The following is a 17,213-nucleotide window of genomic DNA, read 5'->3' as shown; positions in this document are numbered from 1 at the left end:
TTCTGCAAACTCCACATATTGAGTTTGATTCTTTGCTTGGTAGGCACAAAGAGCAGGAACTTGCACAACTCCAGTCTTGCCACTTTAGAGACTTGTGTGCATACATATCAGACGCAATTTCCGTCAGACCGTACTCAAATACACCTACTTCCCCTGAAGAGCTACTGATAAATCAAAACCTACTAAAGAAGTCACTGGAGGACGGCGACATCCGCAGAACCACCTGATCAAAGGCTGAAAAGTTATAAACAAAGAGAAACCTTCATTGTTGTTTCACATGTCAAACCAAAACGTTTCCTCGGCTCCATCGGCCCACATCCAAAACAAATGCACACGCGTTGAAACCCATTTTTAATTTTCTTAATAAAATTTATTTATTTTTAAACAGAAGTTTTACAGTCATCCAGAAACAAATAGGATTCCCTTCATCTGGATTCCACTGAAAAATGATTAATGTTGAAAAGCCACAGTCCAAGCTGTGCCCAGCACAGCCACTTTGTGTTGGTCCCAGGATCACTTCTATTTGCATAACATAACAGAATGAGATTACAAGTAAGTTTTTGCTTAAAGGTCTTCGTAGCTGCTGGGACCGGGTTCCTATCCATCCTAGAAGATGCTTCTTCCTATGGTCCATTTGGGGGGCTTAATCCAACCAACAGCCAATGAATGAAATGTCACCTCGTAACATTCAAGGATGTTTTTGAGGTAGTACCAAGGTACAATGTTGGGAATGTGTAGACCTATGTAATCTTATTCCACCTCTAAGTTTTGCTTTGCATTGGGTGTCTGCTATAACTCAGTGAACAAAGTTTTCATCTCTACTCAGGAGGTTGCTTCAAAATATCCTGGAATTCAGATACTTGAACATACTTTAGAGACCCTGTCCATCCTGTAACCTTAATCCCAGGCTCACCTCCAGATCAATGGCAAAGGTCCCAAGGTGTTATTCATTAGAAAAGCAGGGGCTGATTAATATTTGCCCCATAGTGGGCTGATTAATATTTGCTCCCAGTCATTAAGAACATCATTTTACTGCTGTTTGAGGGAGCTTGCTTTGTGCAATTGGCCACCAGGTTTCCTGTAATACAGAAGTGACTACACCAAGTCCTCGTTATTCATGAGGGATTGGGGTGTGGACTCCCTTGCAGGTATCAAATTAACACCACTCAGATTATTGCCAATGATATATAAACAGTCAGCGCACCCAGCCCCCCAATGGGTATCACTTCAGTGTAAAGTTCAGCTTAACAAGCATTCTGGACTCTGACTCTGACTCTCATTCCAGTTCTACTCAGATTCATGACCAGGATCCTAATCCTAGATCTAGCTGCATACCAGGATGCCACTGGACCTAGTTCCAGCCCGAAACTTATCTACACCTCTTCCAGTCCCCAGCCCCAGCTCACTCCGATTATTTATATCTCATGATTTACCAGCATATGAAATTGAATAGAATCACTGGAAACCAAAGGGATTGGGCTCATACTAACGCCACTGCCCACGTGACCTCCACATTTGGCAGTTCAGGCAGCAGAAATTCACCTTTACAAAATGCAAATCACCACCAAAAAAAATCAAACATACAATAAAATTCACCGTCACAGAACTCGTGGAAAAGTGTACACAACAAGACCATTTTAACCCCACTTGTGCTTCTGGAAGTATGTGCATATAATGCAGATTTGTGTTGTGGAAACTTGTGACACAGATTATTTGCGAATAATAACACCCCCTCCCTGCTGCCCCCATTGGCAGGGGCTGCCCACTTCCACACAAGGCTGACCTCACGACTTCGCGGATAGGAAGTTTCTGGATAACGAGGACTTAATGCATACTCAAAACAAAAATTAAATCCGCTACGAAAATACTTTGAGACATCATATAAAACAGCTTTGATAATTGTAAAGGAAAATGTTTCTAATCTGAGCTGTGCTGGATTTGGTTGTGCTTGTTACTAGTTTGGGTACATTAAAATGAACAACAAAATGATTTTTAATTTCAAATGAGAGAATAAACAAGGCACAATGTAATACAATCCCCATCTAACCTGGGTTGATCATATTTAAATGCTGCACGAAACAACCACCATTTGCTTAATGTCTTCAAATAAAACATTCATGCCAAAACTGAAAAGTAGTCTTTAAAGTTAAATAATGAAAATAAAGCTTTTAAATACTTGAAGATTCAATCCGCTCCAATTCCCTTCTGATAACCCAGATTGTAATGCAGGACAACAGTATCTACGCAATTTAAAGCATCTCTTCTCTACACAGTTGACTCCTTTGGTCCCTCTTTGGCCTTCTTGCAGCTATATAGCCACTTGATGACCCGTGCGTTCCTCTCAATGACAGAAATCCCCGAAGAGATTTGCTCGTGAATTTCTTCCTCATAAAGGCCTTCTCCGTCTCGACTCCAGCCAGAAAATTCACTGCCTTCACTGTCAGCCAAGCCAGTGTTCTGAACTCTGAGCAAGGTGGAGTCCGAGTTGGCAGGAGAGAACTTTGACATCCCAAGGCAGTCCACCACATCCAGGTCAAGGCCACAGTAATTGAAAAAACGGTCCTTTTCTGACAAAGCAACAGAGTTACGCAGAGGGAGGTCAGAATTTGAGCGTTGTAAAGTCCTGTTTCTCAAGACTACTTGCCCATTAGCTTTAGGGGCCTCGCTTGGCAAGTTCTCAGTCTTGGTAATGCAGGTGGGTGACGTAGGGCAGCTTGTCACTTCTTTCTGGGAAACGAGACCGACACAATGATTCTCAGTTTGTGCTTCATCACTGATGGTTAATTGACATGTGTGGGGGTTTCCTTCAGGGAAGGACCTGGCATCCCCCTTCAGGATGACCTTCTGCGTTTCCAGAGAGACCATCTGCTTGTCTCTCATTGACCCCTGGAACAGTCGCCGAATGAAGTTGTAACCCCTGGAGGTCTCAGTGCTCCCTATCTTGCAATCCCGTTTCTGCCTATAGATGACCAAGGAGTCGGGCCTCATGACTCTTTTGGAGACGGTCCTCCTGGTAACTACCGTATCATGGGAAGGCTTGTCCAGCAAGATATTCCTGGCGTTATTAAGCTCCTCCATGTTGGTATTTTCTTTCCTGGAATTAAGTTCTTGGCATGGAACTCTGGCTTCGCAAGGCCTGACCCGGTTCCCACCAAATGATGGCGATGCACAAGGACTACCTCCGGCCTCTTGCTTAGCGGTCATTGCTTGCTGGCTTTTAACGTACTTGGGCTTGTCCGCTTCAAGCCTCTCAACAGCGCTCAGCGCCCGGCTCCTGTTGTCGCTTTCTATTTGCTTGCGGAGATACTCTGGGCCTTTGTTCAACAGTCTGAGGGGCGATGGAGAACCGACCGGAGTGACTGGCTTCATTCTGCACCTGTCGGGACACAAGGAGCCCAGAGGTGAACCCAGCAGCAGCATTCAGGCCAGCGTTGCCATTCCCAGGGTCACTGGAAGCAGATGACATGAAGTTTTGTTCTGGTGTGATTAAAAACACTCATTCTCCTCAATGGATCTTTTGTTGTAAAAAAAAATTAATCAGCAAGAGATGGGATCAAAAGCTTCCATTAAGGCACTTCACTCTCAACTGGAACACTTCACCAAACTTTCCCTCAGCTCCACACGTCCTCCTGAAAAACAAAACAAAGGACATTGCATATCAGTTAAAAGCCGCTGGACTCAACCCTTGAAGATACTTTGTCTTTCAGTGCTGACAGATTCAACGCTGCAGAACCACCACAACCGAGCTGAGTGTCAGCTGGCCTGGCTCAAAGACAGACGATGTACACAATCAGCCAAGGAGACTTACAGTCAAAACCCACTGAAGCAAATCCAGCACAACCAATTATAATTCGTGAAGTACATTTGTGCAAAGCCATAAGTACCTCTCATTACCTCCCAGTTATACAGCCATCCATAACTAGAGAGTGCTTGACAAATAATTATGTACTTTCTTTTAAGGGTAGTCAACCTAGTAAAGTGTAACTCAGCAGTCAGTGTATAGAACGCTCACACAGTATGAGCCTTGGGACTCAGCACCACCAGGGTCGGGAACAGTTAGTACCCCTCAACCAGCAGGCTCTTGAACCAAAGGGGATAACTTCACTCAACTTCAGTCATTCCAAAACTGGCTGTCCCACAACCTATGGATTTACTTTCAAGGACATTTCATGATATTTATTGCTTATTTATTTATTACTATTTCATTTTTCCTTTGTATTTTTTCAGTTATTTTTGTCTTTTGCACATTGGTTGTTTGTCTGTCCTGTTGGGTGTAGTCTTTCATTGATCCTATTGTGTTTCTTGTATTTACTGTGAAAGCCCACAAGAAAATCTATCTCAGGGTTGTGCACAGTAACAAATATGTACTTTAGTAATAAATTTACTTTGAATTAGCACATATTCTACTATAAGCTGTTGGTTAAAGGATCAACATTGGTCAGGACGCTTGGGACTTTTCACAGACACATGAGATTCTGCATATGCTGTAAATCTTCATCAACTCACACAAGCTGTTGGAGGATCTCAGCAGGTCAGGTGGCATCTACAGAGGGGAATAAACAGTTAACCTTTCAGGCCGAGAACATTGATCTCAAAGGATCTCTGGCCAAAATGTTGACTGTTCATTTCCCTCCATAGATGCTGCCTGATCTGTTTGATGTGTTTTATATACAGTTGCTAGGTTAGATCTCATGGAACTGAGGCTGAGAAAATTGGAAACATCACTTGAGGAAATCTTTATGATGGCTGCTCAGTCATTGTTGTATGGTGTTTATGTAACCTTGATTACATAACACTGCAAGGTTATGTAACACTGCACAATAATGACTGAGGTTACATAAAGAGCAGCTACATTTCATTTGGAATTGGAGGAGAATTGGTATGTCACCAAAGACACTCACAAATTTCTACAGAGGCACCGCAAAGTGCGTTCTAACTGGTTATGTCACTGCGGATCAGAAATGCGCAGGATCAGAAAAAGCTGCAGAAAGTTGTGACTCAACCAGCTCCATCCTGGGCACCAGCCTCCCCAGCATCTAGAACACCTTCAAAAGGCCAAGGGTCATGTAGGCGGCATCCAATAACAAGGATCCCCATTGGCCAAGACATGCCCTCTTCTCATTGCTACCATCCAATAACAAGGATCCCCATTAGCCAGGACATGCCCTCTTCTCATTGCTACCATCCAATAACAAGGATCCCCATTAGCCAGGACATGCCCTCTTCTCATTGCTACCATCAAGGAGGTACAGGAGCCTGAATACACACACTCAACATTTCAGGAACAGCTTCTTCCCTTCCTCCATCAGATTTCTGTATGGACAGTTATAAATAATATGTATATGCACACTTACTGTAATTTATAGATTTAATTATGTGTTGCATTGTACTTCTGCTACAAGATAAATTTCACAATATACGCCAGTGATATTAAACCTGATTCTAATGTAACATTAACTGTAAGTGATTGGAACAGGCAATTTGTGTAGAGCAAGACCTAGTCCAAGAAGTGAGATCAGGTATCAGTGACAAAATATTATCAGAAATATTGCATCTATCCTCAGGAAATCTCAAGTGTTTTTACCAAATGAGTTATCATTTATTTTTAATAAATGGACAGTGTGTGATTCTGAGAGTTAAAATGGCAGCCACTTCAAACACAGCAAGACCGGATAATAGGCAATGAGTAACATTTGTTTCTTTTAAGTGTGAGTCTTCCTCCTCCATGATGGTAGCAATGAGAAGAGGGATGTCATGGGTGATGGGGGACCTTAATGATGGATGTTGTCTATTTGAGGCATTGCCTTTTGAAGATGTCCGGGATGCTGGGGAGGCTGGTGCCCAGGATGGAGCTGGCTGGGTTTACAGTCCTAAACTGGCTTTAATTTTACTGCTGAACTTGATTCTGCAACCACCCTTTATTTCATTGCAAATCACAGCTCACTACATAAAACATTTGCCTTGCTCCTCCTGTGTGTGTTGTCAGTCACCTGAATCCTCTCATCTCTGCTCAATCTTCCACCTGACAAAACTATTTCTCAGTTTCAATACTATCAAACGCTTAACACATAGAATTCAAGTTCATTTTATTGACATTCACCATACACATGTATACCACCAATTGAAACAACAAAGTGCAGAATACAGTACCTATATCTCATACACTTAACACAAAGTAGTATTACCACAAATAAATTAACAGATGATAAGGTGCATATACGATACAATTAAAAAGTAAACAGTATAACACTACTGACGCTTCATACATGATGAGACCTGGGTGGTGTTAGGGAGTTCAGTAGTCTTACAGTCTGGGCGAAGAAGCTGTTTCTCATCCTAACAGTTCTTGTCCTAATGCTATGGTACCTCGTGTCTGAGGGGAGGGCGAGGTCAAAGAGATTGTTGGATGGGTTGTAGGGATCATCCAGCTCCTGATGAATATCCTGAATGGGGGAAGAGAGACCCCGTTGATCCTCTCAGGAGCCTTCACAATCCTTTGTAGGGTCTTGTGGCCAGATGCCTTGCGATTCCCGAATTAGATGGTGATGCAGCTAATTCGAAATCGCAAACACACACACAAAATGCTGGAAGAACTCATCAGGTCAGTTAGCGTCTATGGAAATGCATAAACAATCGACATTTTGGGCCGAGACCCTTTTTTCAGGACTGGGAAGGAAGGGAGAAAGACGAGGAGTGAAAAGGTGGGGTAGGGGATGATGTATCTGGTCAGAACGCTCTTGATGCCACGCCCATCTAACTTACTTTTCTGCCCCTAGTTTGAGGCTATCCTTGTACACCAATACTGCTTTAGTAAATCAACAGTCTCTTGAGGACCTGACATCCTTCCTAAGTACGGCGTCCTTAAAGGAATACAATGCTCCTCTGAAGGACTAACAAATTTATAAAGAATGTAATTCATTTTTCCTGCATTCACCCCCAGACTAACGTCCTTCCTAACATCCAACAGTGCCAAGAGCTGAACACAATGCTCCAGATGCTGTCTTTCTGAGGCTTGTAAAGCACCATCCGTTAAAGAACCCAGTCTCCGTCTGGAAAGTCCAGCAGCTTCCTGTAGGTATTTATAAACAGCCTTGTTAACTTGTTTCACCGTTTTCAAACATTCCTGTACATTTATTCGCTGCTCCCTCTTCCTTCACCAATTTTTAAATTATACAGCTTGCTCCATATGGTCTTTCATTTTCTGCCTCAATGGATTTCTTGCTTTCTTTACCTAATTACTTGACATGGCAACAAGAGCAAACACAGTAAACAAATTTATTCTAAAGCATGGAACAGTTTCAAAGTCCGACATGCCCAATAGCTGCTCCTCTTTCCGACATTTATAGATCCAAATGTTAATATTAACTCATTCTAGTTTAAGGCAGTTTTAGGATACTGAAGGACAAGGACAGGGCAAGTCCATGGGTTAGGGTCCTAAATTGAAGTTGGGCTAATTTTGAGGGAATTAGGTTGATTGGGAGAGTATATTTGAAGGGAAAGGAAAGAATGGCAAGCAGGAGGATTTCCAGACCAAGATATCAAGAGCTCAGTGGTAACCTCTTCCTGTTATGGTGAAGGGTAAACCTGCTGGGTTTAGGGAATCCTGATGGACAAGAGGTATTGAGGTTCTGGTCAAAATAGATGAAGCTACATTGGGTTTAGGAGGTCAGGGATGAGTAAATCCCTTAATGTCTATAAAAAGATTAAGAATATATCAAGACTGAACTCTAAGTGAACCTACTCTCTCTCTATCCATTCTTTTACTTTTAATGGAACTTCTTGGGATTTTCCTTCTCTTTCCCTGCCAGGTACATTTCAGACTGTCTTTGCTCTCCTGTTTACCTGTGACTCTGAGGCAAGGGAATGGGTGGAAAATGAGAGTTGATCTGGTAGAGCAATAACACTGACACGATGGGCCGAACGTAACCATTCTGGGAGGGAAATGCTGTAACTACCAGCATTGAATATTACTGAAAGATACTGGAGACATTTCAGAGATTTAAGATCAAAGATGTTAAAAACACAAACGATGTCTATTAGATGTCAAGCCATTAAATAGAGTAAAATGGAAATTTCGTGTTCTCACAGAATTCTATTGTCTGTATTGTTGCAAGTATCCATCACATCTCATTACTAATAATTATTGGTTCATAGCATCACATCCTAAGTTTGACAATTCATCTTCAAATGCCTTTGTCTCATTCCCCCTTTCCCCACCATCTTTGTAATATTCTCCCTAAATTAGCCCTGCTCCAATTTAGGACCCTAACCCATGGACTTGTCCTATCCTTTTCCTTCACTATCCTAAAACTGCCTTAAACTAGAATGAGTTAATAACTTCACTCTATACTAACTTACCTTTCCTATCTCCATCTGACATGGGAACAGGAATGGGTTTTTCAATCCCTTCCACCAGCTCTCTCACTCAATGATATGGCTGACCAACATCACAGCTCCACATCCCAGACTGATCCCTCCGGTTGACAAAAATCTCAGTCTGAGATCAAAGTGAACAACTGAACCAGTTTGAGATTCCATTTGCAGAAAACACCTTGTCCATTTATGGAAGGTCCCAATTCCCATATCACTGAATCAAAAACAGACTCTCTCCACAATCTCCTTAAAGTTTCAAAACCTTTTATTATACTGGACATCTAAACTTAGTCGGCTCTATCATGGGCACCAGCCTCCGTAGCATCAAGGACAGTAATTCACAGTTTTTATTGTATATTGAAATGTACTGTTACCAAAAAACAATAAATCTCGCAACATATGCCAATGACATTAAACCCATTCTGATTCTAACATTTGAATTGCAGGGAATACTGTATAACAAGAAGTTGGCTAATTTCCGTTTTCACCGTGGTGTTCGGTTATCATTGTGATAAATCTTCCCTGCGCTCACTCAACATCCCTCCCTATGTTCAGTGGTGCCAAGACCTGCTCACAGTCTTCCAGATGCTACTTTCATCAGCTCTCTAAACACAGCCCATCCAGAAACATTTTCAAAGGTCAAAGTCCATACACATCACCGTATAAAACCCTGAGATTCATTTTCTTGTCATCATTCTCAATAAATCCATAATAGACAATGAAAGACCCCACCAACTTAGGCATTTGACCAGTGTGCAAAAGACAGCAAACATTTCAACATGATATTTAAAATAAAAGTAAATATCATTTCACCTTCCTTCATTCCCCGACTCACTTTCTCCTTTTTGTTCAGCGATACCAAAATGCTTCTCTTTATGAGTTGGTTTCGGGGGGAAAGAAAACAACTAAAGTTTGGAGAGTATGAAGCCAAAATATCTCAGCCCACAATTACTCCCAATTCCTTCTAAACCTCTTCAATGCGCCTCTCATGCTATATAATTTCTGCTTTTTATAGTGAATGACACCACAGTCAAGTTTAACTTGCTGACTCCACCCTTCATTTAGTAAGGACATAGTTAGAAGAGAAGAACAAAGATCAATGCTAACGGTACGTTAACTATAAACTTGTTGCTTTACACAGAACTCATGATGCAGAATAACAGTGTTTCAACTTTTGGGCTTTAACTGATAATAGTCAAGAAAAAAAAAATAAAAACTTGAAACACCTACATAGAGGAATCACTTTTTCTTGCAAATTTACATACACTAATAAATCTATGGCAATGCATTTTATCATGCATTTTGCTTTAAGAATCCAGCTTTCAAAATCTGTATGCTATACAGAGAAAACTGACCAATGTCATTTATTTGTGAGTATGTAATAGAACACACCAGCCCAGAATGGAGCTGGGGTAACTCAGAGGGAGCTAGGGGATCTAAATGATTAAAAAAGAACATGGTCGGCAATGAATCAGTTTGAATCTCTAGACATCAGTTATTGGCAGTATCAATATAGTTACACATCTCCATAGATACAGAAAGCTGATATATTATTCTCTCTTTTTCCCTTCCCTCTTCTGGTCCCACTCTGGCCCTTTCCCTCCTCTCTGCACCTGTCTATCACCTCGCCCCGAGTCCCATCCTTCTTCCCTTTCACCCATGGTCCATCCTCCTCTCCTATCTGATTCCCCCTTCTCCAGCCTTTGACCTTTCACATTCCCACCCACTGTATCACCTTCCAACTTGTACTACTTCGCCTCTGTCCTCCTTTTAATTTTATTTTTCCCATTCCCTTCCTGTCCTGAAGTGGGGCTCCGCCTGAAATGTCATTTGTTCAAATGCTGCCTGATCTGCTGAGTTCCTCCGGCATCTTGTGTGGGAAGCTAAGAATTTTACTGTGAAAAGCTTTTTACTTTAAAAAAGGAATTAGAAAGAGGACAATGTGCATTATCCTGTCCACATCAACAGTGTCGAGAGCTTCAAATTCACCAATAGCCTGTCTAGCCCAACTACATTTATGTCACAGCCATGAAAGCTCACCAACGTTTCTACTTCCTCAGGACACTAAAGGAATTTGTCACGTTCCCATCAACCCTTACCAATGTACCATAGAATTTTTCATGAAATTCCATTGTATTTCTACTTGTCCTGTAAACACCTCCAAGAAATCAATCTCAAAGTCGTTTATGTATGTACTCTGATAGTAAAATGAATTTGGGTAAAAAAAACATTGTATGGATGCATACAGCTTGGTATGGCAACTGCTCTGCACATAACCACAAGAAACTGTCGAGCTGTGAACACAGCTCAGCACCTCACTTGGGCACTGGTGTTTCCATACCAGGCTGTGATGCAACCAGTCAGGATACTCTCCACTGTGCATCTGTAGAAGTTTCTCAAAGTTTTAGATGACATGGTGAATCTTCATAAGCTTCGAGAGGTGCTGCCATGCCTCCTCTGTGATGGCACTTTGGTGCTGATTTTACAACATCGAGGAGTTTAATGTTACTGACCCTCTCCTCCTCCGATCCCATAATGAGGATTGGCTCATGGATCCCGCGTTTCTTCCTCCTGTAGTCAATAATCAAATCTTTGGTTTTGCCGATGCTGAGTGAGAAACTGATGTTGTGGTACCATTCAACCAGATTTTCAGCCTTCCTCTGTGGACCTGCCTCCCATCTGTGGACTCTGTCTACACTTCTCACTGACTCCGTAAAGCGACCAGCATAAAGACTCCACACATTGTGAACATTCTCCCTTCTCCTTTCTCCCATCGGTCAAAAATACAAAAGCTGAAAACACATACTACCGGGTTCAAGGACAGTTCCAATCCCACTGTCGTATGGTATGGATCGTTGACCTCACGATCTTCCTCATTGTGACCTTGTATTTTCTCACTTACCTGCACTGCACTCTTCCAGTAGCTCCTACCACAAGACCACAAGACATAGGAGCAGAATTAGGCCATTTGGCCCATCGAGTCTGCTCTGCTATTCCATCATGGCTGATCCTTTTTTCTTTACACTTTATTCTGAATTGCTATTGTTTTACCTTGTGCTTTCTCAATGCACTGTGGAATGGTTTGATCTGTATGAACAGTGTGCAAGACAAGCTTTTCACTAACAAGAGAGAATCTGCAGATGCTGGAAATCGAAGCAACACACACAAAATGCTGGAGGAACTCAGCAGGCCAGGCTGCATCTATGGAAAAGAGTACAGTCGATGTTTTGGGCTGAGACCCTTCAGGAGTCCTGTTTAAAAACTGGTTGAACACCTTTGCTCCACCCAGAGGTAGGTTTTCCCAGTGGTCAACCAGTTTAATTCCAATCCCCATTCTGACCAGTTGATCCATGGCCTCCTTTGGTGCAATGATGAGGCCACACTCAGGGTGGAGGAGCAACACTTCATATTCCATCTGGGTAGTCTCCAACCTGATGACATGAACATTGATTTCTCTAGCTTCCAGTAATTTCTCCTCCTTCCCTTCTCTTTCTCCATTCCGGCTCCATTGTTACCCCTTCTCTTCTAATCACCTACCTGTCATCTTCCACTGGTGCTCCTCCTCTTTCCCTGTCAGCCAAAGTTCACTCTCTTCTCCGATCAAGATTCCTCCTTCTTCATTCCTTTACCTTTTGTACCCGTCACCTCCCAGCTTCTGACTTCAACCCCTCCCCCATCTACTTTCCCCCTCACCTGGTTTCACCTGTTACCTGCCAACTTCCCCTCCCTTCACCTTCTTATTCTGGCCTCTTCCCCCTTCCTTTCCAGTCCTGAAGGGTGTCGGCCTGAAACTTCAACTGTTTATTCCTCTCCTGCTAAGTTCCTCCAGCATTCTACGTGATACAAATTCATTCCCACTGTTTATTTAAAACACTTGAATAGTGATTACACTTTAAAGAGAATTTAACTGGGTGGGTGCAGAGGGCTTGGAAATTTCTGTGGTTGTAAAATCTGCTCCATGTTCCAATGAATTATAATAGCAAGTCTTTCTCACCCTCATTCATTTCCCTCAGTCTACCCACACCAGTTGACCTTAATTTTATCACCATGAAGAAACTAAATGAGAATTTGATTTTACACCTTGCCCTTCAAAATGTTCCATTGGACTTTACACCATTTTAATTGTGGTCACTGCCGCTATCGAGACCATGCTCTCTTCTTGTTGCTGCCATCAGGCAGGAGGTAGGTACAGGAGCTTTAGACCCCACACCACCAGGGTCAGGAACAGTTATTACCCTACAACCACCAGGCTCTTGAAGCAGTGCAGATAACTTCACTCACCTCAACGCTAAACTGATTCCACAACTTATGGACTCACTTTCGCAGACTCGACAACTCACGTTCTTAATATTAATCCATATTTTTTCTGAGCTTAAGCTGGTAGAACGGCATACATAGCCAAGCACACTCATTTCTCAATTGCTAGGAACTTTCCAACTGTTCTAGTGGCATTTAGTATTGTGGCTTTCTGAAGATTTGCTTAGATATTACTGCGTAACCCTAATTGTCTTAAAGCAATTGTGTAGTGACTTTGGGATGATACCAGTTGTCGATATTGCTATCAGGACAATGCATACCTTGCTCATATTCCATAGTCTTTCATTTCCCCCTTTCAATTCAGCACATTTCTGATGTTTTTTGCTTATTGATTTCTGCATGCTATGTGTGTTTGGAATGCCTATATCTATTAAGCAAGTTGTTCTTGCTTGTTTATCCTGTGATATTACATCCAGATGGTTAACGTAGATGATCCTAACTGTGACACCTTTAATTTTATTATTAGTTTTATTTGCACAGGCTGTCTTCTTTTGCACACTGTTTGTCAGTCTTTCCTTAGTGTGTACTTTTTTCACTGATTCTATTGTATTTCTTTGGTATTATAGGAATGCCTGTAAAAAACTAATCTCAGGGTAGCATATGGTGAAATATTTATTTATTGAGATACAGCTTAGAGTTGGCCCTTCAAACCACGCCACCCAGCAATCCCCCAACTTAATCCGAGCCTAATCACGAGACAATTTATAATGACCAATTAACCTTCCAACTGGTGTGTCTTTGAACTGTGGAAGGAAACCACAGCACCCGGAGGAAACCCACACCGTCATGGGTAGAACATACAAACTCCTTACAGGCAGTGGCAGGAACTGAACCTGGGTTGCCTGCTCTGTACCGTGTTGTATTAACCACTACGCTACTGGGCAAATGGGGAGATGCACTTTGATAGTAAACCCAGTATGAATTTGGACTTCTGAGTCCAGGAAAATATAATATCCAAAGAATCATGAACAGGAATGAGATAATGCCAATATTCTCAAGTTCATAAAGCCATTGGAATAACTCTGTTCACACTACAAAAGTGCTGTGGGAAATGTTGCATCAATTTGAGATTTAAGTTACCTTGGTATAACATCTTGTTTAGAACACTTTTTGACAGTGCAACAGGGCACTGCACTAGAGTGTTAACCCATATAACAGGCTCAGAATTCTCAAGGTACTTGAACCTTCAAACTTCTGAAATAGGTGCAAGTCCTAACTAATCTCACTGAGTCTTCAAAGTACATTTAGTACCAAAGTATGTACAACCTTGAGATTTGTCTTCTTGTAGGCAGCCACAAAACATAGAAACACATTAGAAGCCATTAAAAAAAGACTGTCAAACACCCAGTCTGTGGAGAGAAAGAAAAGAACAAATCGTGCAAACAATAAAAAAAAGTAAACATAACACACAGAACACGAACTACAGGGTCTCCAAGACTGAGGCCACAGCTGCAGAAGCCAGTCCAGCAGTAAGGTGAGTTTTCTCTGTTTCCCGTTGAACTTTAATTATTTTTGATCCATTCTATCAGCAGGTTGCATGGTCGCAGCAATGGAGTCCTCAGCCATTTTGTCAGAAACCTGGGTCACTCTGGCCCTCTCATGTGGATTCAAAGGTCCAGTTGTACTAAAGAGCGCCCTGAGGGATTATTGCCGGTTTCTGTCTCACAGTTTACGATCAATGTTGCAGGGTGCATTACAGAATAAGATGACAGGGTCAAGGTGAGTTGGATAAATCAAGCTTGTACTTGATACCATTTCAGCTCTTGATGTTCCCTGACTTGTGGTACTCAAGGTTAGTGCCATCCTCCCCCTTGTCTGAACACTTAACTAGAGCAAATCTGCAGCTATGAAACAGTAATTCGGTGATCAGTAAGATGTCAACCAGTCTGTTACAAAGTAAATTTTGACGTAAGTGCTTTTTGCATCCAAGGAAACGCAGCAAGAACATTGATAATGACAAGAATCTGATTGAGTGGCTATTCTAAAAGCTCTATACTCTCCAAGAGGGACTGAAAACAATTCTACCCCCAACAGCAATCAGTTAAACTCTATAAATTTGTGAGTGAAATATACTAGAAACAAGATAGTAGCTACTTCCGGTAATTTCTCCCCTCTCCCTCCTTCTCTCTTTTTCCATTCCCCATTCTGGCTCACATCCTATCTCGCCTCCTCTCCTCTCCTCTCCTGCCCATCAGTTCCTTCGGGTGCCCCTCCTCTTGCCCATTCTCCAGGGTCCAGTGCCCTCCCCCATCAGATTCCTACTTCTTCGGCCCTTTACCTTTCCACCTATCACCTCCCAGCTTCTCACTTCATCCCTCCTTCCCCCCCTCACCTGGTCTCACCCATCACCTCCCAGCTTCTCAATTCATCCCTCCTTCCCCCTCTCCTTCACCTTCCCCCCTCACCTGGTCTCACCTATCACCTTCCAGCTTGTATTTCTTTCCCCTCCCCCCCACTTACTTATTCTGGCTTCTTGCCACTTCCTTTCCAGTCATGAAGGGTCACAGCCCGAACCATCCACTGTTTATTCCTCTCCATAGATGCTACTTGACCTGCTGAGTTCTTCCAGCATTTTGCCTGTCGCTCATTCCAAAGATGATCTGGCAGATATAGAATTCTCTTGTGCCTGGTTTGTTAAACATCTATCAGTAAACATTTAACCAAGTCCTCTGGCGTGGTCTCGTGATGTGTAATGGTCAGTTTCAGGGGTTCCCCACTTGGAGTCCATGGACCCCTCAGTTAATTGTAAGGCTCACTGGCATTAAAAAAGGATTGGGAACCCCTGGTTGACAACTTGTGCAGGAGTAATTTTCTATTTCATATTTCATAAGACATTCACACACTGAACTACTATTTCACTGTGTTTCATTGCCTCTTGCCAGAATTAGATGGTTCTTCTTCAGCACTGACTATAGATGTCCCCGTCGGCTGCAGAAGGCATTATAGCAATACACCGCTCTTCACTCAGTCAGCTGTGACATGGTTTTCCCCGCAGATGGGTCCAATGCATTGGTGCAATCATGAAGAAGGCACACCAGTGGCTCTACTTTATCAGGAGTTTGAGGACATTTGGCAAGTCCGGTGGAGAGCATTCTGGCTGGTTGTATCACCACCTGGTACAGAAGCTCCAATGTACAGGACTCAGCCATCCCCATCGTGGCCACAAGGCTCCCCACCGTCGAGGACATCTTCGCGAGGCAATGCCTCAAGAAAGCAGCATCCATGGGGGGGGGCGTCACGTGATGATATGGGATTGAGACGTGTAAATCCAGCTCTCCCGTAAAAAATCAGCAAAGTACCGTTTAAACAAAGTAAAGTTAATAAATACTTTCCGAAAACTACTTATAAACTTTGTAAGACTACTCTACGATATGCCTCGTAAACCGCAACAGAAGAAGTCTGTTGTTGTGAAGTCGCCGCGAGATGGGAAGAAAAAAGGCCCTACTGCAGTGATGGAGCCTCAGATTCAGGTTGGATCTCCTTCGGAGGAGACGCATTTTATCTCTGGCGTAGAAGAACAGGGAGTAATGGTGGTGGTAGCGGTCTCTCGGAAGAAGATGCCGGAATTGCGCATGCACAAAGAAGTACGCATGCGCAAATCGACACAACTTAAACTACAGGAACTGACGGCCACTGCAACTGAAAGTGACTCAGAGTCAGAATTGGATATCGCAGAGAATACAGATGAAGAAGAGGAGGAAGAACTGGAAGAGACTGGAAGTAAAGGAGACAACGTAGACATAAGAGAGGTTTTATTGCAATTAACAGCTGAACTAAGAAAATTAAGAACAGAGCTTAGAGATGTGAAGATGTGCTATGATAAAGCTATGAAAAGACAGGATAAAATGGATAAGAAACTTCAGAAGATGGAAAGAACAATGGAGCATATTAACGATAGAGTGGAAAAAACAGAAAATGATCTGCTTGTCTGGAACACGGAAAGAAAACGACTCGGAGAAAGTGGACGTGTTGGAAAATTTTAGTAGACGTAATAACATTAAAATTGTTGGTCTTAAAGAAGGAATAGAGGGAGATAATCCAGTAGAATTTTTTCAAAGATGGATCCCGAAAACCTTGCAAATGAAAGAGGAAGACCAATCAATTGAAATTGAGCGGGTACATAGAGCTCTAAGACCAAAACCACAAGATGACCAATATCCACGATCAATTTTATTAAAATTCTTAAGATTTCGAGAGAAAGAAAGGATTCTATAGGTGGCTGCCCAAGCTGCCAAGAAGAGAAAAGGGCCACTGATGATAGAAGGGAAGAAAATTTTTTTCTACCCTGACATAAGTTATGAACTTTTGAAGAGAAGGAAGAAATTTAATCCAGTGAAAAAAGCCTTGTGGGATCACGGTTATCAATTTATATTGCGTTATCCTGCAACCTTGAAGATTTTTTTGCCTGGTGGAGAAAAAAGATCTTTTGACGATTACCGGAAAGCGGAGGAGTTTGTGCGAGATTCTTTGAATATTCACCAGATACAAGAACAAACCTAGGGGAGCGAGATGGATTGAAGATG

The 17,213-nt window shown here is 42.3% G+C and overlaps 1 protein-coding gene across 2 annotated transcripts in view; it reads right to left on the bottom strand.

The window, feature by feature from the left end:
* Window positions 1-414: 414 nt before the first annotated feature.
* fam110d (family with sequence similarity 110 member D) overlaps window positions 415-17,213 on the bottom strand; it is a 48,805-nt gene continuing 32,006 nt past the window's right edge. For both annotated transcript variants that reach the window (XM_063033534.1, XM_063033536.1), the window contains exon 2: window positions 415-3,629. In XM_063033534.1, coding sequence (XP_062889604.1) covers window positions 2,266-3,420 — 1,155 coding nt within the window. In that variant the 5' untranslated portion in view covers window positions 3,421-3,629 and the 3' untranslated portion in view covers window positions 415-2,265. The remainder of the gene's footprint in view (window positions 3,630-17,213) is intronic.

The sequence above is a fragment of the Mobula hypostoma genome, chromosome 26, assembly GCF_963921235.1.
Source record: "Mobula hypostoma chromosome 26, sMobHyp1.1, whole genome shotgun sequence".
Lineage (NCBI taxonomy): Eukaryota > Metazoa > Chordata > Chondrichthyes > Myliobatiformes > Myliobatidae > Mobula > Mobula hypostoma.
Note: the sequence above shows the minus strand (reverse complement) of the source record. Positions and strands in the feature narration are given on the sequence as shown.